The 25,473-nt window shown below is 41.4% G+C and overlaps 2 protein-coding genes across 3 annotated transcripts in view; one reads left to right on the forward strand and one right to left on the reverse strand.

The window, feature by feature from the left end:
* Nucleotides 1-969: 969 nt before the first annotated feature.
* sspn (sarcospan (Kras oncogene-associated gene)) lies at nucleotides 970-10,283 on the forward strand. Its single transcript, XM_050073142.1, has 3 exons — nucleotides 970-1,397; nucleotides 4,346-4,432; nucleotides 6,653-10,283. Exons 1-3 carry the CDS (start codon nucleotides 1,164-1,166, stop codon nucleotides 7,010-7,012), a joined length of 681 nt encoding a protein of 226 aa, XP_049929099.1. The 5' UTR covers nucleotides 970-1,163; the 3' UTR covers nucleotides 7,013-10,283.
* A 3,253-nt stretch (nucleotides 10,284-13,536) lies between these two features.
* Nucleotides 13,537-25,473, reverse strand: part of itpr2 (inositol 1,4,5-trisphosphate receptor, type 2) — a 78,785-nt gene continuing 66,848 nt past the window's right edge. For both annotated transcript variants that reach the window (XM_050072760.1, XM_050072759.1), the window contains exons 56-57: nucleotides 17,541-17,702; nucleotides 13,537-14,865 (exon numbers count right to left, since the gene is read on the reverse strand). In XM_050072760.1, the coding sequence (XP_049928717.1) occupies nucleotides 14,785-14,865; nucleotides 17,541-17,702 (243 nt within the window). In that variant the 3' untranslated portion in view covers nucleotides 13,537-14,784. The remainder of the gene's footprint in view (nucleotides 14,866-17,540; nucleotides 17,703-25,473) is intronic.

The raw sequence follows: 25,473 nt of genomic DNA on the forward strand, positions 1-25,473 counted from the left end.
AAATGCCAATATAAAGTGAAAGCATATAAACACTAAGCGTAAACAAATATTAGAGGTGTGCGTGTGTGCAAGCTGTGCGCGTGTGCCACTCCGTGCTGTTGCCCGGAGCGGGGAGTTCAGGGTAACCTATTCACACATCTCCTGTCGTTCAAAGCTGCGTTGTCAGTAACCATGGCACCGGCCCAGCTGTGTGCTCAAACACGTGCGTCGAGGCTCTTTATCAATCTCAGCAAGGGTGCTGCTCTCCCACCGTCATCTGAGTGTCCTTAACTAATGATAAAATATTAACCATGGTATGACAAATATTGACGTGATAAATGCTAAATGAGGTTTTGTGACTTTTTTATTTGGTGTCCTAAAAAAATAACATCCAAAGAAATCAGCAAATGTCCCAAAAGTGAATCAAAGTCAGTGGATATGTGGTGTTATTGCTTTGTTTACTAGTGATAAAAGTAAGAAAGTTACAGAACTTCCCATCAAAATATGTTTAATAATCCCAAAAGTTTTGTAAATGACTCCAGGAAATTAATCTGACTGTCAGAGACACCTGTTCCTCTCTTGTGGACATTTAAGTGTTCAAAAACACTATAAAATCCGAGCCCCTGTAATGCCCTCACATGCCTTATGATCACATTACTTCTTCCTGTAAGTCATGTGACTCTTTCTGGCTGGCAGCATATGGCTCTCTTGTGTAACAGTGCTGACAAAGAGTGATCCAATCACCCTGGCTCTCAAATGAAGTGTGACCTCCTCTGCGCTGGCTTCTCATTAACTCATACCTGCTGATTTGCCTCCTTACTTTCCCTTTCTTGTCTTCAACGTAACTACAAATGAAATCATCTTACAGTCGTATGTTGGAATCCCCCTTTGTGACTTCCTGCCCCCCTTCCCTCCTCTTCCTTTCCTCCACAGTGTGCTGCCTGCTCTATATGTGGCACTGGAGCCGCTTTAGGAATCCAGTCCAAATGTTTTCCATATTAGTTCAGAGCCTTCTCTGTTTCCAAATAGCAGCCGAGCTGGGCTTATGGTGAGAGGAGGCTTTGGCAGGGAGGGGAAGGGAAGGGGAGAGAGGCAGACGGCAGGCAGGCTCATCCACCCCAAACAGTGCAACAGTAAAAGTCGAGAGTACAGAAAGGGAGAAGAGTGTAAAGAAAGGAGGAGAAATGGGGCAGGGGCAGAAAGGTTCCTCAGACAAGAAGGAGGGCAAGAAGAAGAAGAAGAGAGATGAAAGCCCAGCGCCAGAGGACGGCCATAAGTGCAGAGTCTGTCGCTTCCCTCTGCTCGTCGCCCTGCTCCAGCTGCTGTTGGGGGTGGCCGTCACAGTCGTGGCCTTCCTTATGTTGGCCACCAGCCCCTCACTTCTGGCCAGGGAGACGCCACACTGGGCTGGAATCATTGTAAGCTCCATCCTTCTGCTCTAACATCAGCCACTGCATTCACATGTTTGCATGAACCCAGAGTCTCCATTTCTGATACTTCTGCATGTCCCGAAGATTTAATCCCTCAATGTGTTGCTCATCTTCGCCACACTGCATGCCAACACTGGCCCTCACCCACCTGTCTCAGCCAGACGGTCACTGTAGGCATGGGAAATCACTACTATTGTCATGTTCTAATAAATCTCCATCTGTCATATTCATCTGAATGCATACACCTGAATCTACAATCCGTCTCAGTCACACAAGCCTGCACCTTCTGTTGTTTTTGTTGTGTGTCCAACAAATTCTCAACATCTGGCCTGGTGAGACGAGCCAGCCTATCACAGCATGTTACACTTCAGCTTGACCTTTGAACACCGAAGTAGCATCTAAATACCTTATTATTATTATTTGCAAATGTGATGTGCATTCTAGATTAGATTGTACTTGCATCATCCTTACCATCAAGACACACACATAAATACATCACACAGTTTATTTACTTCATCCAAAAGTTGACCTTGGACTATAAAGGCACTTAAAGATTAACTTTAGACCTATATTTTTAATTAGGTTTATATAGGTAATGATGTATGTCATTTCAAAACTGCATTGCCCGAAAAGGTTCCAAGTTTTCTAAATAACATTTGGTCATAAAATGTTAAGTTGAGTATGTGAAATATTGTACTAAAGTTGCAGTTTACTTTATTTCACTTAAAGGAGTTGGAGTGTTCCATAAAATGTATGTACTGGAGTGTAAGCGTTGACAGGAGGAGCTGAGGAGTCAGTTGAAGTGCCGAGGCCAAGACACACCAAACCGACATTAAAGAACTAGTGGCGACGAAGGCAGACTGTTGCGTCACCTAATGTTGCCTCTGTCCCGGCCAAAAGTTGAACTTGAACACACCGCAAAGACTACAGCCAACAGTTAACTAGCACATTTATTCTGCGCCTGCGTGAGAGGAAATAACTCTCCAAAACCGCAGGTGGTGGTAGTCTGTATTCGTCTTTTAAAAAGGGAAACAGGCAAACCAACAGGTCAGATTCAAGCACTAGTTAGCCAGTTAGCACATTAACAAGACAGCCCAGTGTTGAAAGAGCAAACAATATTTACAGTGCACTCGTGAACAACAACACAAACGGTTACGAACTGTTTAAGCTAAAAAACTCAGAGCTGATAAAATTATTCTGATGTAATATAACAAGTTTGTTTCGATATCACGCCCTCTTGACTTTAGCCGTTGCACCGAGCTGAGCTGCAAATCAGAGTGATTTCTCTCACCCACAGGCTCCGACATCTTCAGCACTGATTCAACTCACTGAATCAGTCGAAAAACAGCCAACATGGGATGAATAGTGCCAATGGTGACGGACACACTAAACTAGGACAACAGACGTTAACTGACAACTTGACATTGACCAACAGTCGACCATTAGCTTGGTGTGTCAGGGCCCTTAGAGCTGAAATCAGTTGAAATCAGTAAAATGTACCTGTTAAAAGCATGTGGAAGTTCAATTAAAGCCTTATAGGAAGCTGCCAGCTTGTATGTAAGCAATGAAAGAAGTTAAACCGACAGTTGAGGAGTAAAAGCTGCCCGAGCATTGGAGATAAAGGAAGCTGGGTAACGGTAGTTGATGCCATAACCATGAAAGTAACTCAAACGTCAGTTGGCGCATGAGCACTAAAAGCAGTTGAAGTGTCAGAGTGCTAGAGCTGACAGCAGTTGAAATCAGTTGGACTGAAAGCTGCACATGCCTGTGAAATATCAGTCTAAATATTGTGGGAAGTTTCGGTGTCAGTTTGTGTGTAAGCAATGAAAGAAGCTGAACTAATGTTTGAGGAGTGACAGCAGCTGAACTGTCAGCTGAAGTGTTACAGATATAACAAGCTAAAATGTCAGTTAGTGTCTCAGGCATGAAAGCAAATGAAATGTCAGTGGACATGTAAACACTGAAAACAGTTGAAGCATCAGTTGAGGGCAGTGAACATTTTATATGAAGAGTAAGAGCTGGATGTTTGAATGCCAGTTAATCTATTAACAATAATAGCGCTTGAAATGTAATTTGAAGTGCTATATTAAGTTGAAGTGTGTTGATAGATGACATGTGACACGCTAAAAGCAGTTCAAGTGTAACTTTTTTACGCTGTTATTTTTGTTTGTTGCATATTTTAAAATATTTTTTTAAGTGAAATTTCTGTGAAATTTGGAATATTAAGAATAAAAAAAGGTCATTTTTCCTCATCAGTATAAATTAGAGTAAGATTTAAAGTCACATTTTGGTGATAGAAAAAAAACAAACATGTTGTTCCTGTTTGGATCCGCTCCTAGCTTATCACAGACGCCATCTGCTTTCAAAAACATCCCTGGACACCAACATCCCGAGTTAGATCCTCACGAGATTCAGCCAAGTGAAAAACACTGAGGTCATCAAGAACTTTCCAGAGAATCCTGAGTGCTAAGAACCTGAGAAAAACATTTAAATAAGATGCTGCACGCCAGTCACAAGACTCCAATTGCACTGAAGGAGATAGAGAGTGAGTGTGTGTTTGTGCGTGTGTGTGTGTGTGTGTGTGTGTGTGTGTGTGAGAGAGAGAGAGAGAGAGAGAGAGAGAGAGAGAGAGATAGTAATGTAATCAGATGACAGCTTACTGCTGAGTCATGCAATATTAAGAGACACCCCTGAAAACCCAGGCACAGGATACTTCCTAGAACAAGTTTCTATACTGTATCTACCACACATGCTGTACATCACATGCAGTAGGTATATACAACAACAAAGTACAGATGCAGCAAGCAACACAGATACATGTGTTGGTGGCATTTGTTGTAAGGCTTCAAAATGAGTATCACGTTGATGTTTTTATCGTCCCAATACGAGTGAAACTAGCCAAACTGTGTCAAATATTTTCTGATGTGTCGTTGCAGCTGTGTTTAGTTTCCATCGTGGGCTTCATCCTGTACTGCATCACCTACCGCCGTGACGAGAGATCGTCTTTGCAATTCTGTGTCAAGGTGAGTCGACACACCCTGTTTGACACATTCTCTGTTATGTCATGTGCAGAGTCAAATCAGGTCTCTCTATAAATGCACACCATGTCTCGTTGAAGCTGACCAAAGGTTTAGTGTGTGATCCAGACAGAGAAGACGTTTGCACAGATCAATGTTTTACCCACTGAGATACTGTGATTGTTAGACGGCTGCTGTCAAGGAACTGCAACTGTAGATGATATACAGCAAAAGGCATTTAACTGCATTCTTGTTTAAAAGAGCTCCGTGGGGATTCCTATGAGTGAATGACTGCATTCATTAATCTGACTTGATTGTACGGCTTAATTAGCCGTACAATATATGCAGTTGGAATTTCAAGGCAATTAAAATCAGTCCGCCATTGTTTGCTACAGAGAGGCAGATCCTTGAAAGCAGCGTCCTCTTCTTTTTTTCCCCCCCAGTCTGGCTCTCGTGCGCATACCAGGTTCAAATATGTACATAGATTGTGAAGACAGGGTTTCAAAACACTTCAACAGTATTTTGCCTTAAGAAGTGCAGCTAATTTGCAAAATGGTCTTTGCAGGAAGGCATGATAAAAAGCCAATTCTAGGTGTGTGTGTATACTGTGTAGTTTTTAATACCATCAGACTGTCTGACTCACCAAAATAACAAGAATTTTCCTAATTAACATCTTTATGTACAAAGTTTACAAAGCAGTCTTTGGAAATTTTAAATTGTCTTGTGAGAAGTTAACGAAATGATGCGTATTTCTTACTCTTTTTTGAGTTTAAGCCCTCAGTGTTAAGATTGCCGTTTTTATCCTTTTTCCTCACTTTCTCATCCAGAAGTACTGTTATATCAGAAATAAAGCCAAATTAAGTATCTACCATGCAGAAGTTCCCCAAAAAACAACGTATAGACTCTCAATCATCACTTATGGCCCACTAGAAGTGTGTATTTTTCTGCAGAGACGTTGCCCCCTGCCTTCTTTTTTCTTATTTCCTTATTATTTTCTGTGTTCGGGACGTTATGGGCGTGTACCTCCACAGGTCTCAGGTGACGTCGGGGCTTTATAAAAATGTAGCAGCCAGGAGACGGACCGTATGAGTTGCCAGAACAGCTGCCATTAGCCCACAGTGCCTCTTTCTCTGGCCCTAAAAACTTTAATTTATGATTGCCATTAATTCAAAATACTGAATGATCTCATAGGTTGTTGTTTTTTTGCTTTAGAATATATGGCTTTGCTGTCAGTTTGCTTATTTAGTTAAACTGCCCTTGGTGAAAGGAGTGAGTGAGTGAGTGAGTGGAGTGAGTAGATAATGTGCTGTAGCTGGAGACATTTCTGGTGTTAAGTGTAACTATGTTGTCAGATGAAGGTCTCTGGCTTTCGATCCTTTCAAAGGATTACTATTGTTTCAAGATGCTCAGTTACTCAAACATTAGTTTTCAGAGTTTGTAAGTGTTCACTAAAAAGTGTTCCAGGACAACACATGTACTATAAACAGCAACATAAATGTTGAGTCTCTTCAGTGTCTACCTGCTTTGTGTTTTCAGATCATTTGTAAAGTACATAATGTTCACCCTAACACTTGTCGATGCACTTGCTCTACATACATTTCCCCTGTATCCGCCTATACTCCAGATTTCACAGCTGTTCCCAAATGAATTAAACGCCATTTCAAATCAAGCACTGCTCATCACTTGCATAATTCCATAAGCAGCATGTAACTGAGAGCAAAATACACCAGCGAATAAGGGCTCCTGTTATATAAGCGAAGGATTAAGATGAAGGTTTAGTGTTATTGAGATTGTGCAATTGCATAAACAACACAAAGCCTCTGTCACATTTTACAACTGTATTTTTAGACGCTCTCTGTTGTTCCACATGCTCGCACAGGACGCGCACTAAAGGTGGGAAGCGGCTGTAGCTGCAGGGCAGTCTTGCATGTGCCATGTCTCCTCTGCGCTAAGAGCTGGGCTCCTACTCTGAGGGTCAGGCCTTGCCTTGTAGTATTGTGGGTAATCTCTTTGAATTCAACTTGCCACAGGCACTGAGCCAGCATGTCTGTTTCTAAGCTACAGTTTTGGCACTCTGGGTTAATCATCATGAGACAACAGACTAAAGCAGGAGCCAGACTTTCAGTAAAAAAAAAAATACAACAGTTGAAGAGAAGAAAAGGTTTTTTGATCAAAGCGTTCTGGGTAAAAGTGCATGACCTTTGACCTGTCCTCTGCCCTCCATAGCTTCTGTACTTCATCCTCTGTACAATCGGCCTGGTCATATCAGTGCTGGTTATGGCGTTTGCCGGACACCACCACAGACAGACAGGTAGCTTCAGCTGTGAGCAGACGGGAGAGGACTGCGTGTGCACGCTGGATGAAAACGACCCAATAGCCCGCACCTTCACCTACGAGGGAGTCAGCAGCTGCGAGGACATCACCGGGACACTCTCACTCTACTTCCTGATCCAGATCCTGCTGAACCTGGCCCAAGCAATAGTCTGTGCCGTCGGTGCCTTTATCATGTGGAAGCACCGTTATCAGGTCTTCTTCGCCGGCCTACAGATCGGCTCTCCCTCCTCTCAGCAGTGGCACAAGGTTTAACACCATGATGACAGAGTTGATGGGATGACTGCGATCAGTCAGATCAGTTTGGAGGGTAGTGCCAGCAGTGTGATTACACTCTGTGGGACGGGGACATTTGCCTTTTTGGTGTGTGCCGAAGTGTGTTTTCTTTGATGAGTTTATATTAACCTTTTGTGGGAGTTGTATTATTATGGCTTTTTGCACAGATTTTGTATACCATATAAGTAACTTTATACTTCTAGTTTCCAGTGTTATAAAAGATAACTTGAATAGATGAAAGGAGCAAAACAAGTGGTTTATTTACAGATAATTTTTCCACATTTATAATTATCTTGCTCTCGTGATGTACATAATATAATCACAAGACAAATTATGAGCACAACACTGAAACCAAAATAGCTCATTTTGTTATGCACTTGACTCCAAAAATACACACAATAGCAACATTTCCTTTGGTTTGAGTTACTGAGTTTTAATGATCACGATTAGTTCCAGTAATACTTTGAGTGGCAAACTGAATCACTGTGTTGTCGGATTAGGTTTGCAAAATGTTAAATGGCACTGCCTTAAGCTTTGTTTTCACTCAGAAAAAAAAGTCAAATATTGTCTAAATGCTGTAGCAAATATTAGTGACACATCCTTTTACGTCTTAATTCTAAAAAAAAAAATCTGTATTAGTTTATTGCCTTACAATGAGAACACATTAGACGTTGTATTCAAGTTTTTCACTATTATTTGCAGCTGCCTGCTGTAACTCATTTTCAGTGTTTGACACACAACAAAAGCAAACTAGGTGCATTAACTCCATGAATATCCTCTGTTTTGTCTCTTTTTCTACTATATAAACTGCAGCTCTGTAAATATCGCATAAAAACTTGATATAAAACAACAGCAAAGTACTTTTAAGCTTAAAGAAGTAGCCCCTTTAATACTCCAAACAGTCCAAAACAGATCCTGACAGCAGTAACACAAGCTGGGCAGGGTACACTTCATGAGACTGGATCCAGACTGAACTGGGCTGTGGCTTGCGAAGGTGGATGCCAGGCCAGTAGCCAGCATGACTCAAACAGCCTGTAGGAGTCAAACTACTGCAGCCACAAAGGGAGGGGGGAAGGGGCCGGGGTGAGGAAAGGGGGGACTCAGACAGGCAGCTGGACGGAGGTCACTAAATCATCTCACGGTGTTTACAGCGTCTCGGGTTGTTTTCGTTCAGGCAGGACAGAGCAAAAGGGGTGAAACAACCACAGTATTGTAGGTTTGTATTTTTAAGAAGGCTTTGCCCTGCGCAGAGGTTCAGCTTTATTTTGTTCTTACTCTCGTCTCAGGTGCCAACAGCAGTCGCCTACAGTCTATACATGCTGAGCAGGGAATGGTAAACGTGAGGCAGTTTCCGCAGCAAATTAGATGAACCATGTGCCCAGAGGGAGAGTGTAATTAGTGTGCAATGCAATCTACTTTCTCAATGCTGAAAAAAAAGGTTGATTGACTGGAAAAGATGTAAAAAATGATGTTTATTTTTCACCAAGTGTGGTGTTTGAGTGAGGGAAAAAAACCTGCCAACAAGTGCATTTCCTCTTTCGAGACTATCATGCTGTTTGTGGTTACAAATACAAATTTTTGTTTCAGTTATGCGCAGTTTCCTTTTTCCTGTTGTGTCACCACACACACGCAGTTAATACGCAGAGGGAGCCAATTCAGACCAAAGTATTACTCATATTCAAATGAAGGGACATGCCTTTGTCATTAATTTCATTGTTACCAGTAAAGACTGAAAACTGAGCAGAAACAGAATCAGTGAGCATCTGTAGCTATGAATCTTCCACACCATAAGGCCTGCATATTAAAACAGAATTAATCATCCATATTGACACGAATTATATAGTTCCAAAAGTTAAAGGGAAAGTTAGCCATCTTTTATATGGATGTCCAATCAGTGTGGATGGTAAATAAAGTGGATTAAAGTAATAAATTCCTCAGTGTGTGCTATATTGACTGAGAAAGCTGAGTTCACAGCCGCAAAATCTGTTGTTCTTCCTGCATCCAGTGATGTCATTTGATGCCACAGTGACATCATTGGAGGCAGGAAGAGCAACAGGCTATTTCAGCTTGCGTGCTCTAGATGCCATTCAAAAATCCTTGTTCTCTTCAGTTGCAAACTAGCTAAAGAGGATACATTTCACAGTGTTTTGGCTGATTAGATATTCAGCCGTATTTATTCGAGCAAAAGTATATGGACGAAGAAATGCAGCGGAGACAGGACAAAGCTGCGGCCGTGCGAGCCAGGCAAGAGGATATGACCAGTGGAGAGCCTCCAGAACCTGAGCTGCTGAGGCCAAACACTGACTGGTGTTGCCTTTCCTCAAATTACCCTTCAATACCAACAGAAACTGAGTCATTCTGCTGCAATGAATTTCAGCACAGGCACTTTTTGTTAAACGCTGTCACCATGCCACCCCCGAAAGAGCCCATGTGTGTATCAAGTTTTACTTTTCACTCAGACAGAGGTTTGTTGGAGACCTTCAGGATCCTAAAGTTAAAACGGAAAAGATAACTGAGACCAGCAGGGTCGAGATGGCAGATGGCCATTAAGTGAGTCACCTCATGCTTTGTTTGCGTGGCAGAAGCTCACACGCACGGCATCCTGGTACACATGGGCACCGACGACAGGGCTCAGGGAGCAGGAGAACTTAGGTTCTTGGTCAATATAGCACACACTGAGGAATCTATTGCTTTAATTGACTACATTTACCAACAGCACCAATTGGGCATGTACATAAACACACACATCTCATGGGTCATAAGTCATGATTGAGAGGGATCACTTCTATATGAGTCTATACATTGTTTTTTTTTGTTTTTTTTAGGAAAATCCTGCATGGTATACTTTTAAAAAACATTATCGCATTTTTTGCAGTGAGAGCAGAGCTCAATTTGACAACAATCAGCAGAGAAAACTAAAAGAAGTTGTGTATTATTGTGGGTAATATTTATTACTTCTGTTTAATGGTGCATTTCACACACTGTAGAAGCTCACACTGTACATGCTGCATGTACATGTGATGGAGGGCAGGCCCGATTGCGGTGTTTTTTCCATGTGCTTGTTCGGTGTTGTGATGTTGATACCTCATGTGACTACAAAGGTTGAAACTTGCAGCCAGACACAGGAAGTCACATGCCAGTCATCACAGGGGCATGTTTATTTATAAAAAATGACAGTGAGGAGGGACCTTCCACCAATCCTCCTTGGTCACTAACAACTTTCTGTGTGGTCAATTGATCTTTCAAGGCCGAAAATAAATAAATAAATACATAAATAAATAAAAGACTGAGTGATATGTGATTCTGGTGGCAACTGACGCTGCTGTGGGTCTTCAGAAGAGACTGTAGAGGACAGAAGATCAATATGTGTATTGACACAAGTCACGGCAACTTGAAGACAACAGACTGAACTCTCATGCAGTATTGTAATTATGCAGCCAAACAGTTGAATATATAGTTTAATTTGAAATTCAAAGTTTAGATCTGAATGCATTTCCCCTGCGAGATGTCCTTTTGGTCCTCTCAGTGCATCAAAGTCAAATCGCCTGACTCACTCGTACCGGGTAAAACACTGCCTGCAGCCACAGAGGTGTTTGGGACACTGCCTCGTATTTATTGACCTTCTCTGAGTGTTTTCTCACTCTCACTACTGAATACACACAGGCCAAGCACGTGACTCTTGACTGTGGTTTGCAAAGAGATTCAAAAATGACTGTTATCCAAATGTGTCAAAGGTTGCTTTCATAAAGTAAATAATACACCGCTCACGTGCATTAAAAAGGTTCAGCGTGTACTGTAGGGGATGAAATGAAGTGAACCATCTTGCGTATTATCCCGAGATTATTTCCCCCACTCGTTCCACAAGTTTTTTTTTTGTAAGTGGATAACAAAGTTTAATATTTCCCTCCATGATCAAAATAAATCTCAGCAGATAAAACGGTGCATGTTTGTTTAGTATCACAGTATGGCAATAAGACTTTTGCCAGACAGTAACGATTGTCCTGGTATTATCCTCTCCCCTCCCTTCCCTCTCTGAGTCCAATACATTCCAGTAATGCTGCACTTTACCCTCCTTGTCTATGCAGTGACAGCTGCTCACCATTATGGCACTGCGTGAGCTAATTTTAATGGCTGTCACAGGCAGCAGGAGCAAATGCAGGCCTGCCAGCGTAAACAGCGAACTGAAGCCAAAAAGGATGGGCTTCTCCGTAGAGGGTAAATGACAGGACGGGATAAAAGACCAGTTGAGGCCTTTCTGTGATTCCTTTATCATCTCAAATATGTAACACAAGCACAAACATACAGACAATCAGCCAGCCCCGCTTTGAATGATCCATTTCCACAAGTACTGAGTGCTGAATTACCAACAATGTGAGCGGCTGTGCGGATGACAAGCCTAAATGTAACCGATGTTTCACACCTATAAAGGGAATTTCATTTCTTTATGAATAAACACGCTGCATCGTGAAGGAAGAACACAGGCTTTTGAATAGGCAGAAGCTATCAATGGCAGTAACTGCTTTCCTTGTCACATCCTCTAGAACAGAGGCTCCTTGCCTCTTTTGTCTCATGTACACCCACAGCTCTAGTCAGATCACCTGAAGTACCCTTTCACCAACATGCCCTCATGTTTTAAATGTGTTCATCTGAAATGATTTTAAAGGCACAGTTCATCCCAAAATAAAAAAAATATATTTTTCATCTTACCTGTAGCGCTGTTTATCAGTCTAGATTATTTTGGTGTGAGTTGCCGAGTGTTGGAGATATCAGGTGTAGAGATGTCTGCCTTCTGTCTAATACAGTGGAACTAGATGGCACTCAGCTTATGGTGCTAACAGTGCCAAAAAAATGAAAACCTCATCAGCAATGTCTCTTTTCAGAAATCATGACCCAGCTAATCCAGATATATAATAATAATAATAATGATAACTGAACTTGTTATAATCAGTTTCATGTAGGAACTATTTTCTCTCCACTGAACTACACCTGCCAACCAAATCACCATGCAAAAGGAAGCGTGCATCTACTCTGATGAGAGGCTTGTGCTTGTGACAGTGCGAGATGTAAGCAATAACGGTGTCCTGCTCAGCTGAGCTGTAACATTAGCTAGCTCAGTGGTGCTAGGTGAGCTAGCAGTAGATGCACTCTTCCTTCTGCACCATGATACGGTTTCATTATATTCAAGAGAAGAGCGACATCTCTACTGCCATTATCTCCAACACTCAGCAACTCACACCCAAACAATCTAGACTGATAAAAAGCACCACAGGTAGGAGGACAATATTTTTTGATTTTGTTCTGTTCCCTTAACCCTTTAACCCTTTGAAACCTGGATCGACATCAGTTTTCTTGAGCTGCATTCAGACACCTTGGATGAGCATTTAAACCTTTGAAACCTGAGCAAATCAGTTTGATTTGTTCTCGAAAAAACAGGGGGGAAAAAATTGTAAAAACTTGTAAAAGCTGAAGAGAAAATGAGCTGAAAATCAATGATTAAAATCTTAGAAAATTATTAAAAAAAAAAAAAAAGGGAAAAAAAAAAAAAAAAAAGGGAAAAAATGTCCAGAAGATCAGGATACGCTGTTATGGAAAATGAATGAATGACTGGGCAGAAAACTATGTGTATGATTATTATAATTAATCTATATATAATATCACATATTCAAACTTATGTAATGGAATACACATACGTATGGTTTTTTTTTTCAATTTTTATCCTTTTTTAAAGTCATTTCCTTGTTCATTTTTTTTTTTTTTTAATTATTATTATTTTTCTTTTGTTGCTAATTTTCAGGCAATTTTCTTTTAACTTTTTTACAATTTGCTAATTTTGGGTAATTTCTAGTTAACTTGCTCACGCCCTTCTTCCCATGATCTTAAAAGAAATCAAGCCAATTTGCTCAAAGGTTTAAACTGGATATTATTCAACACTATTGTTATGTAAAAATGGATATTGCTACAACAATTCTTCATACAATTGAAATGTCAATGTCCATTTGTACATAGTCGTTTATCTATTATGGTACAAGTAACCCTGGTTGGAAATGCCTGTTTTAGAGAACATGCATATATGTTATTTTTGTATTATGATTACTTTATCTCATTTTAAAAGACTATTAAACCTGGATAACCGCAAAGCTTATGAGATAGACTGATGTAGGAACAAAGGTTAATTCCAGAGTCTGGTTTAATATCTGTGCATCATATCAGCTAATTAGCTGCAATTAAATGTCAACATGAGCTAAACAAAAGCAGCACAGTGACAGCATGCACATTGAATCTGGTAACTCTGCTTTTAATACAAGATGACTACCCCCTGCTCCATGAGCTGAAACATGATCCGGTCTGAATGGAGACAGGTCTTTTCCTAGAGGCTCTCTGCTCCCTTCACGGACAAGCACAAGTGTGAGTAAGCTGAGTGTGGGTGGTGCAGAGGGGGTCGGGGTGAGTGTGAGGGAGTGCTCATTCATCCCCAACAACAACAACAAGGACTGAGGCCCAACTCCGTTTAGAAAGCTGCTGACTCAAAGCGATGAGTCTTGTTACAGATTTATTCTTTATTATTTCTCCGACCAGATAAACACATTTTTTACACTTTGTTTAAACAGAAAGTGTCACAGGACAGTCACCATCAAGTGCATACTCTCGTCATCTGCCATTAGTTGTGCAAGTTTAAAACACAAGTTCAGACTCAACAATCAACTGCAGTCCAGGAGAGACTAGTGAGGATGATTTACACTAAAACAACGAAACTTTAAGAAACAGTAGGAGATGAAGACGATATGAGCAGATACAGTAAATATTACAGTATTAGCTGACATCTCTATAAACATATTGTAACCCAGAACTGTAAGCTTACCATCTTCAGTCAGTACTACGTTATGTACCAAGATAAGATTTAGACTTAAAAGAAATTTCAAGTAAGTTCTGCACAGGTAATCATTATTTTTAATTCACATTTCTGTTATTTATATACTCTGTAGAAATCTATAAAAATGGCGACTGAAATGGTGCAGCAAATGCATCTTTAAACACAACACAAAGCATGCAAAAAAAACACTCCGACTAACCAATGTTTCCAGTTACAGGCTTACATTTGTTTTTCCTTAAAAGTGCACTTTCAGCAGTTGCGATGTACTGTTTAGAAAAGTTAATGAGTAAGGCAGCATGATACCTTTTCCACAATGCAAAAATAATACTCCAGTTATGAACCACAAATTTTCTCATAAATACAATTAGGACTCTAAAAAGGAAAAGGGGAGAGTACTTGATGTTTGCACACACACTCTTCCCCAACGACCCCCTCCCAACTTCTCAACACTGCCAATCACTGACTGTGTGGCCTTTCCTCTGCTCTCTGACACATCAGCACCGAAGACGGTCGAGGAATGAGACGTGACAGTCTGCAGACTTGACAGCACTTAACCATTAACCTCACCTTAACATTTCACTCGACCTCTGTCTGGCACACTTACACTACACTGGCAGATGTGTGCCGAGCTGGGCAAATCATTCACAGAGGGTGTGCACAGACGGCCGGTAAAGAATGCTGGGTTAGCACATAAGGCACATTTTATATCCCATAAGGCAGTGATTGTGTCATAGAACAGGCACTATGTCAAAAATTACATACACACTTGCATTTTGACATCATTGATTGTAAGTGTACTGTTGAGTACATGTATTGTTCTTAAGGCTGAAGTTTGTGTGTGTGTCTGCGTTTCTGGTTTTCTACTGCAGCCTGGAGCCACTCAGTGGGCCGTGGTGTGGTGGTTGGGCTGAGGAGGACCCAGGAATCCGAGCCTCTGCTTGTTCTTCCTCTGCTCTGTCATCTGTGGAGAACACAGAGAGGGAAAATGAAACATCAACCTGGAGTGGCTTTTAATTTTGCATGTTGCAAACACATGATATGCCAACCTGTGTTTGTGCTGTTGTTACTGTTCTAGTGGGCACTTTATTATGCAAAACACAATGTTCCCACTATGTTCACACATAATTATTACATTCCAGAGGGGAGTGTTTATCTATTTGAACTTGGAGTGCAGGTAAAATGACACTCTAAATCTCCTCTCTGAGAGCGAGTAAATTCATTCAGACAAAACAAAATGAATCTTGGGCTCATTACTTTAAGAAATTAATCTTGATTAGCTGTGTCACAAAAACTACTGAATGGCACAACAAGGCTTCACAAATTAGTCACTTCAAGCGCTGCAAACAAATTACTCTGAGAGTTTTACTAATTATTTAAGTTTTCCTTTTTGAGATATTACGGAAGAGATATTTCCCCTACGAGGTTGTTTACAAACTGCTTTCTTTAGCGACTGTTGTGACTGGGAGGAACTAAAATGTCCCTTGGAAACTTCATTAGAGGACAACATCATGTGCTGCGCAGAACTGTGACCTGCACGTTGGATGTTGTATAAGTGTGGTGGGGAAGTTTCATGAATCAGAAGCGGCTGGTTTCTCACAACCATCACATTTGCAGTGGTTTCAGTTCTGACGTCATAAATGAAGGCCACTGGTTTTGTAAACCCTAAACTGTACATGCAGATTAAAGGAAACGGAGTACGCTGAGCAGAACCCTAAGAACCCACACAAACAAACAAACAGCAGCACACACACTAACTCTGAGCTGTGATAGTGTAAAGTGCCGAGGTCAGCAGAGGTGGTAATGAGGGAGGAGCTGCAGGAGCACTTTTCTCCCAGTCAGAAACAGTTTGAGTTGAGAGCTGGTGAGACCTGCAGTCCTCCCCTCATGACTGCAGAGCTGTGGTTTAGCTCACATAAACACACTCACCTCTCAAAATTTCTGTTTATCATAGAGGCAGAGTGACATCCTCGCTAAACCCATGACTCATGAGTCAGAGCAGATCACTAAAGCTAAATTGGAATAATATATGGCCTGCAGTTGGTCGTAAGTACAGATTCAGAGAAAGGCTTCGGTGTCCTGCTCAGGGGCACTTCAGCAGCACACAAACGTGGTTGTTACAGGAGTAACACAAGGGATCCCGGCCGGCAGGGAGACGTTAAGGCGCTGAACTGCTTACTAAGGTCGACAGAGGTTGTTTTTTTGTTTACTTGAGCGTGCTCCTTCCCCAGTAGGAGCTGTTTTCACACATCTGGCAGAAGAGGAACAAGGACAGGCCTGTGACTGGAATCACATGCAGGCGAGGCAGGTGATGAGAGTGATCAGTCACACTGCAGCAGCAGAGCAAAGTCATCCAAACAGCCAGAGGCTCACTGGCGGCAATCAGTCGCGTTGATCGCTGACGTGATAGTCACCTGTCATGCTGCGTTCAGGAGCATCACCATAGAGTCCACCTAGGCTACTGGGTAAAGAGATGGTGAGCAAAATGAGACTGCTGACATCTCCTCTTCTGTGTGACCTATTGCCCTGCAGGTGCTTTTAGGTCAAAGGAGTCTCAAGGTCAGGTAGTACGAGTTCACAGTCCATGTGCTATAGCTGGCAGAACAGTGAGCATCTAAACATGATGTTAGTATGACATAAACATTTTAAAAAGTGGAGGATTTTGCTTTAGATTAGAAATGCTCTCATTCATTGGTCAAGCCGATATGCGCCTTGTTGGCTGGCATCAACTTATCGGCAAATAAGATGACATTCACTGATGGCAGTGGCTGATGTTTTGCTGTTGTGTCACATCAATTTTGTGCTGGTTAAAAAGCAGGGCTTGAGACTGACGGTGTCCTGTTGTCTTGTGGATAATAGAAAATGTGTTTCGGATGAATGCAGATCTTCCCCTGGACTCATTCCGGATGAAAGGACGCAGTAAACTCACTATCAGCGTGTCAGGAGGCAGGAGGAGAGCTAGTTAGCATTAGCTGTTAGCAGCTGGTGGCCACAACTAACAGCTAATGGAGGTTGCTTGGAGTTACATATGATGCATTCAAGCTCTATTCAGTAAAATTGAGTATTGGGCAAAGGTAAATTCTAACACTATTACGGTGTGTTCAAATGTTATCATGTAAAATGTAGTTTTGGGTGGGAAACTTGAATAAATACAGTTGTTGGAAGGGGAAATTTGTTGATGTTTTCAGAGGGGGAATTATGATATATTACATATAGTAAAAAGTCTTTTGAAGCAGTTTTTCTTAAGGATGTTTTTCATGTGAAAGAAGGTTGTATTAAAGGGTATTTCATAAATTTGTAAGGTTGAATTTGTGCTCATTCAACGACGTAATGAAGGGCTGAATGACTTAAAAACAGTTCAGTTATTTTTTTAATGAGGATTTCTTTGTTTCTCTGACACAAAGGGGGATTAAATAACATAAAAAGAAAATAACAACAAAAAAAGTTGGTATCGGTATCGGCTATCGGCCGACTTTATCTGCCACTTTTAAGCTCTGGAAACAGTATCGGCCCAGAATTTCACAATCAGTGTGCCCCTACTTTACATGAATCATCAGGCGTTCAGTTCAGACTACCACAGTGCTCAGACCAGAGCTTTTCCCACCACAGCATTAAAAATGGCCTGAAGTGGCACTGTACCTGTTCCTTGAGCTCAGCCAGCTGGCCAGACAGCTGAGCCACCAGAGTGACAGTGCTGTCCAGCTTCTCCTGCAGAGAGCGCATCTCATTCTGCTCGTTGTCTCCCTCGCTGCTCACCAGAGACATGGCTCTCATACGGGGGAACCACTCCAAGTTCTTCTCCTGGGAGGAGAGAGGGAAAGATGAGATGTGAGAGAGGTGAAAGGCATAAAAGGCTGAAATAAAGCTGACTCAGTAGGTCAGGGAGACGGCAGCAACAGCATGCTGGCACAGACAACGGCAAGAAGGATTTGCATAGACGTGCAGGGAGCATTACAGAGCTAAAGCCAGACTGCAGGAGAGAGTAAACAGAGAGGTATTGGTAATTGGAGACAGGCGTGGAGGTTTTATTATTAATCATTCCATCAGAATGGAAGCTGCTCTCTGTTTCGTGCTTGACAGTGTAAAATGTTTTAACCAGCACTGCTGTCTCTTGGATACTGCAGATAGCAATTATACACTAAATGAACAGTAACTGGCATTTCAATTCTCACCCACTCCAGCACACTGTTGATGCGGGAATGAGTCACTGTCGTCTATCAAGAACACAACTGGGAGTACAGTGTTATTAATATGTGTGTATGTGTGTGTGTGTAAGTGTGTGTGTGTGTGTGTGTGTGTGTGTGTGTGTGTGTGTGTGTGTGTGTGTGTGTGTTCTCATGTAAAATGGAGACATTTACTTTATCGTCTGTTTTTCCAACAGCGCAGTGGACAGAGCAAACCGTCTCCCGTCATGCCATGAGAAAACAGTGAGCGAAACGAACCTATGGCATTATGTAATGGACTTAAGTGCGTCTGTGTTTGTACATGTGTGGGTGTGTGTACTGTTGGCGTGCATCTGCATGGATATGTACATAGCAGACTGTGAGCAAGAGTGTGTGTTTTACAACACGCATGCTCTTGAAAGTGAGATAGGTTTCGCAGAGACAGACTGCCATCAGCTGATCTTATGTAATATTCCTTTGCCAGTTCTTCTGATAAAAATTACTTAAAAGGTGCCGAGAGTGGGATTTGACTGGCACCACATTAAGTCCAGTAGGAGGAGTGAGGTATTCTCCCACCTACTCTTATATAAGAATAGACTACAGGGATAGAAAAACCGATCAGTGTGCGAGACGCCGAGGACAGAGAAGAGGACATGAGGAGAGGAGAGTCTGAGGGCGGAGAGGAAGGTGGGGTGTGTGGGTTATTTGTTTTTGTTTTCCTAATTAATAAATTTATCACAGTTTACTAAATGCAATATTAATGGCCGTGACATATCAGTGGACTCCTGCTCCAAAACTAAACTCACTTACCCATGAACAGGACCAAGAAACTAAGTTAGAAAAATCAAAAGAAAATGTAATCATCATTTGTTACTGCCTAGCATTGACGAACTCTTGCTTATTCCAAATTTAGGTCGGTCAAATCCGGAAAATTGATTTAAATTTGTGAAACATTCTGCTTTGAACTAGAAAATGAATAGCATGTGCGTCATATTTAATAATTTATGCCATGCACAAGAATAGAAAGGCACTGACAAACAACTTTTACCAGTAATTTGAGGTTATGGAAAACCAAGAACACAATTCTATTGTCACAATAGTAACCCTTTAATGTCCGCTTAACACACAACAACAAAACTTTTGTGAAAATAACTTTGTGTCATATTTGTCACCATATTCTGACAGAAGTACATGAGACAGAAAAAAGCATGTCCCTCCTCCTCTTCTTGCTGCTTCTAATGGCATTCCCTAGAATTACAGCGCACCAAAAACAGCCAATCAGAGCCGAGGAGTCTCTAACCCAGCTTTCAATCATGGTAATCACTACTCGTGAACAGCAGTCAAACTGTCAAACTAGGCAGCGCTGATCAAATGTGAATCAAGATTCTGTAACTGCATTGCCTGTTTCTCACCTCAAATGTTTTCATAAATGTTTTTTATTGTACTGTTTAGCTGTAAAATGGGAAAATTTGTGACCAAGCCGCCATGTTGGAGTCGACCAAAGTAGGCTACCAAGAACTGCCCACTGACCAGACCAACATTCTCATTTTACAGCTAAACAGTGCACTAAAATATGTTCCTGAAAACTTTTGATATTAGAAATAGGCAGTGCAGTAACAGAATCTTGATTTATATTTGATCAGCACTGTCTTTGACAGTTTGACCACAATTCACGTGCAGCAATTGACAACTGCGTTAGAGACTCCTTGGCTCTGATTGGTTGTAAATATTATGGAGGGGAGGAGTTTCACAGGCACATCAGACATCACGGAGCTTTCCACTGGAATGAATGGACTTCCTGTTGCCTTGTCTTTGTACACATATGTAAGTGGAAACGAGGCATAAATCCTACACACTGGTACCTTTAATACTTACAGATAAAACATGTTAACAGCCTCACATTTAGCATCATTCTCTGCTAAAAGTTCACATTCTAACATTTAATGTTTCATCATGCTAAATGTTAGCATGTTGGTGTGTTAGCTCAAAGTTAGGCCGTCTGAGGCAGACGAGTGAGGACTGGAGGTGGGGGTGAAAGAACTGGTTGCAGATACACATAATACTGTTAATGGGTGGCTTTCCATGTACTTTCACTTTCTAAAACTAGGTTACTTTTCTTTCACTTAAGATTTTTTGATAAGGTGCAGTTCTCTGCTACTTCTGTGACCATTATGACACATATAGGCTCTCTTTACAGTGACGAAACAACCAACACTTTTTTACAAAGACCCGGCTGCCACCTTTAACAACATTACTGAATTAAAGACAGATTGTTAGTCTTGTCAGTTAATGCTCAAAGGTTGTTGTTAGGGAGCTGCACCGGCCCTTTTGCAGTAAATGTATTCATGTACATCTGACTCAGAATACTCTGCAAAAAGAGGCCCTTCATGTCGTTACTGCAGTTTAACTTTTGGTTGTTTTGCACACTCTGACCGCTTTTTACTTTTGACTAGAATACTTTTTCCGTCCCTGACTACAGGGGAAGCAGTTAGACTGATTAAGTATGACTGTTGAGCCGCACAGTATGAATCGAGTCATTCTATAAGAGCTTGCCTGAGAATCCTGGGCTAATTTGGGCCTCAGGCATCAAGGGGCCGATAAAATAAAAAGAATAGCTTCCTTGCTCACAGCTTCAAAAACACAAGGAAGACTCTGTGAGCTCAAAGACAAAGCCTCAACGTCACTGAAACTGAAGACTATCTGATGCTTGTTTCATCAAGTCATCCATAACTGATGGATTAGGTAACCTCAAAGATTCAATAAAGGGACTTAGGAAATGTCACTGGGGTAAAAAAAACAATATCCCGTTTGAACGTACAGTCACTCAAGTCGGTCAAAGCATCATCTCTAAATCGATGATGTGAAGTTAAGCAGTGACTGTACAGAATCTGAGCCACCCAGCACACGTCTTGTTGCTGTTCATTAGACAGTACAGTAGTCCACTGTGTGCTGTGCTGCACTGTCTGAATGAGTCAAGGCTTTAGTCTTGCTTCACTGATCCATTTAAACACCTCAGTGAGCACGAATTTACAGACATTCATGTGCTTCTCACTCTGCTGCCATCGCCATACTGCTCATGTGTTTCACCACATCCTGTAAATGTACACATTGTACTTCAGCTGTGAGAGCCACAACACCATAGAGAAAAGTTGGGTTGGTGCTGTAAATAAATTGTGGGAACAACTTCAGATGTCACAAGTCTCAGACGCTACAGCAAGGCTGACAAATTACTGCTCCTGTTGAAGTTGCTATTTGTCTTTAATAACGCTACTACTTGTAATTTTTTTTTTTACATTCAGCCATCACTTTTTTTTTACGTTTCTGAGATGAGAAAAAATACAACCCTACGACAATACGATGATCCATTTCCCAGGCGCTACAAATAACCTTTTACATAACTACTTGAATAATTTGTATGTGGTAAAAGCAAGTGGCAGCCTCTGGGGCTGAAAAATGAAGCCAAAACAAAAGTGCCAAAAGCTGCAATTCTTTGAATGGCCACATGGGGCTGGCATCAGAAGTGAGTCAATCCCCATAGACTCCAATGTTAAAGACCCAACTCTGCAACAGAACAGTTTACTGCCTGGTACAAGAATGATTTTGGTCTCTCTAGCTAATTTTCCTGTTGATGACAACTGTACTGGGGGTGCATTTTTATTTGACTTACCTGATTACATTTTATGAAGGCTTAAAGTTACGCATAATTAAGGGCGGGTTGCTTTGAGTGACAGGCTGTCTGCTGGTAGTGTTCTTGGCTTCTAAGTCAGATCCACCCCTTGCTCCTTCGCCAGCCTCTTGCCCAAATATGATCAACATGGCTTCAAAAAATGAAGACTGCAACAGCCGAAATGCCAAACTCGAGGCTTCAAACAGGAGTCCACAAAGCAATGGGTGAGGTCACAGTAGCTACATTCATTATTTTTGCAGTTTATGGGTAGACAGTTTGTCTGTTTTCTTTAATAGCTCTCAAACTGTAAATTTAGTGAAATTGGTAATGAATGAATACGTGGTTAATTCAATTTAATGAATAGTTTTAAGTCGAATCTCTTCAAACAGCTATATGATCTGTATCCATGACCATACTTGGAGTGGGCAGAGTTTAAATTAAAGTGGGCGTGGGCTGATCTTGGAGTGGGTGGGGCCTAAACAGAAGTTGATATTTTATATCACCATAATACAGTGTCTTTCAGCAGAGAAATTGTTCTCTGTTTCCTGCCCAGGGACTACAGATGAAAATTAGCTTATAGCTAACTTTGATGCAGATAAGTAGCTGTGCACTGTCCCTGTTAAACAAATAAAATAAACAAATAAATATATTAAGCCTGAAATTGATGAGTTGATCAGAGGTTTCTATATTTATTATCTATTAAAAAACTATTCACAGAACAATCTCAGAATCAAGCTTCAGATCATTTTTAATCACAAGAAACTGAACACAGCTACTCAAATGAGGATTTTCCTTCATTACAAGTGCTGATATTGACACATTTTACTCGAATAATACTTGTATTTGTAAAAAGTGCATTATCTATAACGGATATTTGCCTCAACCCTATAAAACCCCAAACATTTCATGGTTACAGTTTCTAAAATGTGAGGATTTTCTGTGTTGTTTTTTTTTCCTTTTCATATATAATTTCAAATTCAGGACCTTTGGCTTTTTTCACTTTTAGTCAGAAAGAACAAAAAAAACTTGAAGAGTTTGTGATAATTTCTGACAGGTAGTTGAGACTGTTTAGTTTGGAGACTTATTTGTAAAGAAACATAACAAATAGTCATTATATTAATATATGATCCAATTATCTGTAGCTTGTGATATACTATGCTGTGCTCATGATATTATCACCATTCCTCAAAAAATGTACATTTATGTGATTAAACATTACTGTAGCTCTCTGTATTTCTGGTTGTGCCCACAGTAATAAAATGATTCACCCTTACATGCAGTCGTGTGCACTCTGGTCAGGAAGTTAAGCTAAAAGTAGCAGAGTTCCGGCTGCTGAATGACGTCGCTTGTTATACACGACCACAGATACACAAGAGTGTCAAGAGATACAATGACACAGCACACACAGAGTTCTGCAGATAGTATCACTTACCACAGTCACCAGACACACACACACACACACACACACACACACACACACACACACACACACACACACACACACACACACACACTCATACAAGCACTTCAGCTGAGCAGTTTCTGAAGAGCTGAGTAGTTTCATAAAGCAAACTCTGACCTCTGCCCACCACAAGTACCTTTTCCATTCAGATACCTCTGTTGCTGCTGCTGTTAGGAACGTGTTACATGTGTGTTGTAAAGTCAATAAAGGATTCATGATGTGACGGTGACTCTGTGTGTGTGTGCGTGTGTGTTAGAGAGAGAAAGGGACAGGAGAGCACGTGCCAGGCAGGGCTGAGCTATTAGCAGGCCACTTGAGATGGGTTATGTAACAGCGTTGTGGCTGCTGCAGTACCTGCTAGGCCTGTAGTCGCTGTCATAATTTTACACACAAACACCCGCACACTAATTCCCATCCACATGCACAACACACCAACAGGACAGACACGCAGTGTAACACGATCCTACTCTTGTGCTTGGCACCACATCACTCTGTCCTACCCAACCAGATGCACTCATTAGGGCAGTCTATGTGTGCGTGTGTGTGTGCGTGTGTGTGTGTGTGTGCGTACGTGCCTGTGTGCGTGTGTGTGTGAGAGTGAGGTCATCGGGTTTCAGCTCTTTTCCAACAAGGAAAGGAGAGGGCAGAGTTTTTATTAGTCCAGTAGCTTCATGTTAAGTTGTCTGCCCCAAAACTGTAGTGCAGGGGATTATGGTATAAAGACGGAGCTTAACAATGGAGCCCTAAACTGCCCCCTCCCCACTCCCACCTGCCCTCAAACACACACACATATCCCCACCAAACATCAAGCCAAACTGTGGGTGCAGCTTGAAGAGGGCCGATGTAGCAGGCTCCTGCAGGGACCAACATCACGGACTCCTATACTTTCTAATTCAGACGTTTTTCCATTACAGTTTCTGTCACTGCACCTACGCTCTCTCTAAGCCAGAGTAATTCACTGTGTGTGAGCAGATTAGGGTCTAGCAATTTAGTATAAGGCTTCCATAAAGTTCCCGAAAAGTTAACTTTTGTCACATTTTTTTTTACGTAGTGTCACCTTTTTGCACATTGAATAGATCCTTTCTGCATCTAAAGAGCCTCCTGTACTTTTTGTGTCAGTGTGCAGACATTTTTCTTCTATGGGTTGGGACTTCCATAAAGTTGACTGATGAACCAGAGGCAGATTAAGAATATTTCACCTCAGTTAAATTATTAATGTTGCACTACATTTCTGCCAGGTGCCACTGTTTTGTTATTATTGTATTGTACATGCAGCTTGCAGTCTATACCATGTAAGGCTGATTTAAGGTCACTAAAAATCTGCATCTGAAAAAAAGACTGGTCAAAATAGACAGAGATATCCTGACTTTAGTTACTAGTATCATTTCTATAAACACATATTTGCATATGTATGTGGAATACGTAGGCAACGGGACGAGATTTAGGTATGGGAAGCGCTCTGGTCTCTCTTTGTAGTCTGTTTGTAGTCCGAGTATTATTGACCAACCCCATTTGAACAGTAGGTAAAAGGTCTGTGTGGAGCGGTACAACGCAATCTTGCCACAATCTCAGAACCCATCTTCTATTGTCTGACAGCTATTTAACTTCTAATTATATTTATCTGCATTCATGTGCAGATATCTGTGTCTGTGGAGATTAGCCGAAATGACAGGACAGACACAGGAAGTGGCCACGCTCAGCAGTCAGACAGGAGTCACATTCCAAACCACTCACAGCCGACAGATCTTTCCCTTCTTCCGTAAATATTCAGTCTGATAAATATGGAAAAGTTGATCATTTTAGTGCAGGGCTACCCAGAGCTTTACATCTGTCACATGGACAATAGGTCTACACACTTATAAACAGCGCCTGGAAGAAGATCAGCTCTGCACTCAGGATTTCAGGTTAATAGGCTAAACCATTCTTGTTAAGGCTGCTTAGCAACCTCAGACGCAACTTGCCACCGCTCTCATGAAAGCTTGCACAAAAAAGGCACAAGATTAGCGCCCAGCGCCCGACCTCGCGTTTTCCAGGCTGTTAAAAACATGGCATGTGTACGGCCCCTAATTTCCAGGGCTGGTACCTGCGGTTATTACACAGGCTAGTTAATAACATGTTGGGCAGGAAATCCGAAGTGTGGGATCATTTTGAGAAGGTGAAAGACGAACCCAAGGTGATATGTAAACTCATTCGTCGACTACAAACATGACGTATCATGTGAAACATGTGAGTAGCTACATACCCATTAGCCACTTAGCACAATCATTAGTGCTTTGCCGA

This window comes from Epinephelus moara, chromosome 20 (assembly GCF_006386435.1).
Source record: "Epinephelus moara isolate mb chromosome 20, YSFRI_EMoa_1.0, whole genome shotgun sequence".
Lineage (NCBI taxonomy): Eukaryota > Metazoa > Chordata > Actinopteri > Perciformes > Serranidae > Epinephelus > Epinephelus moara.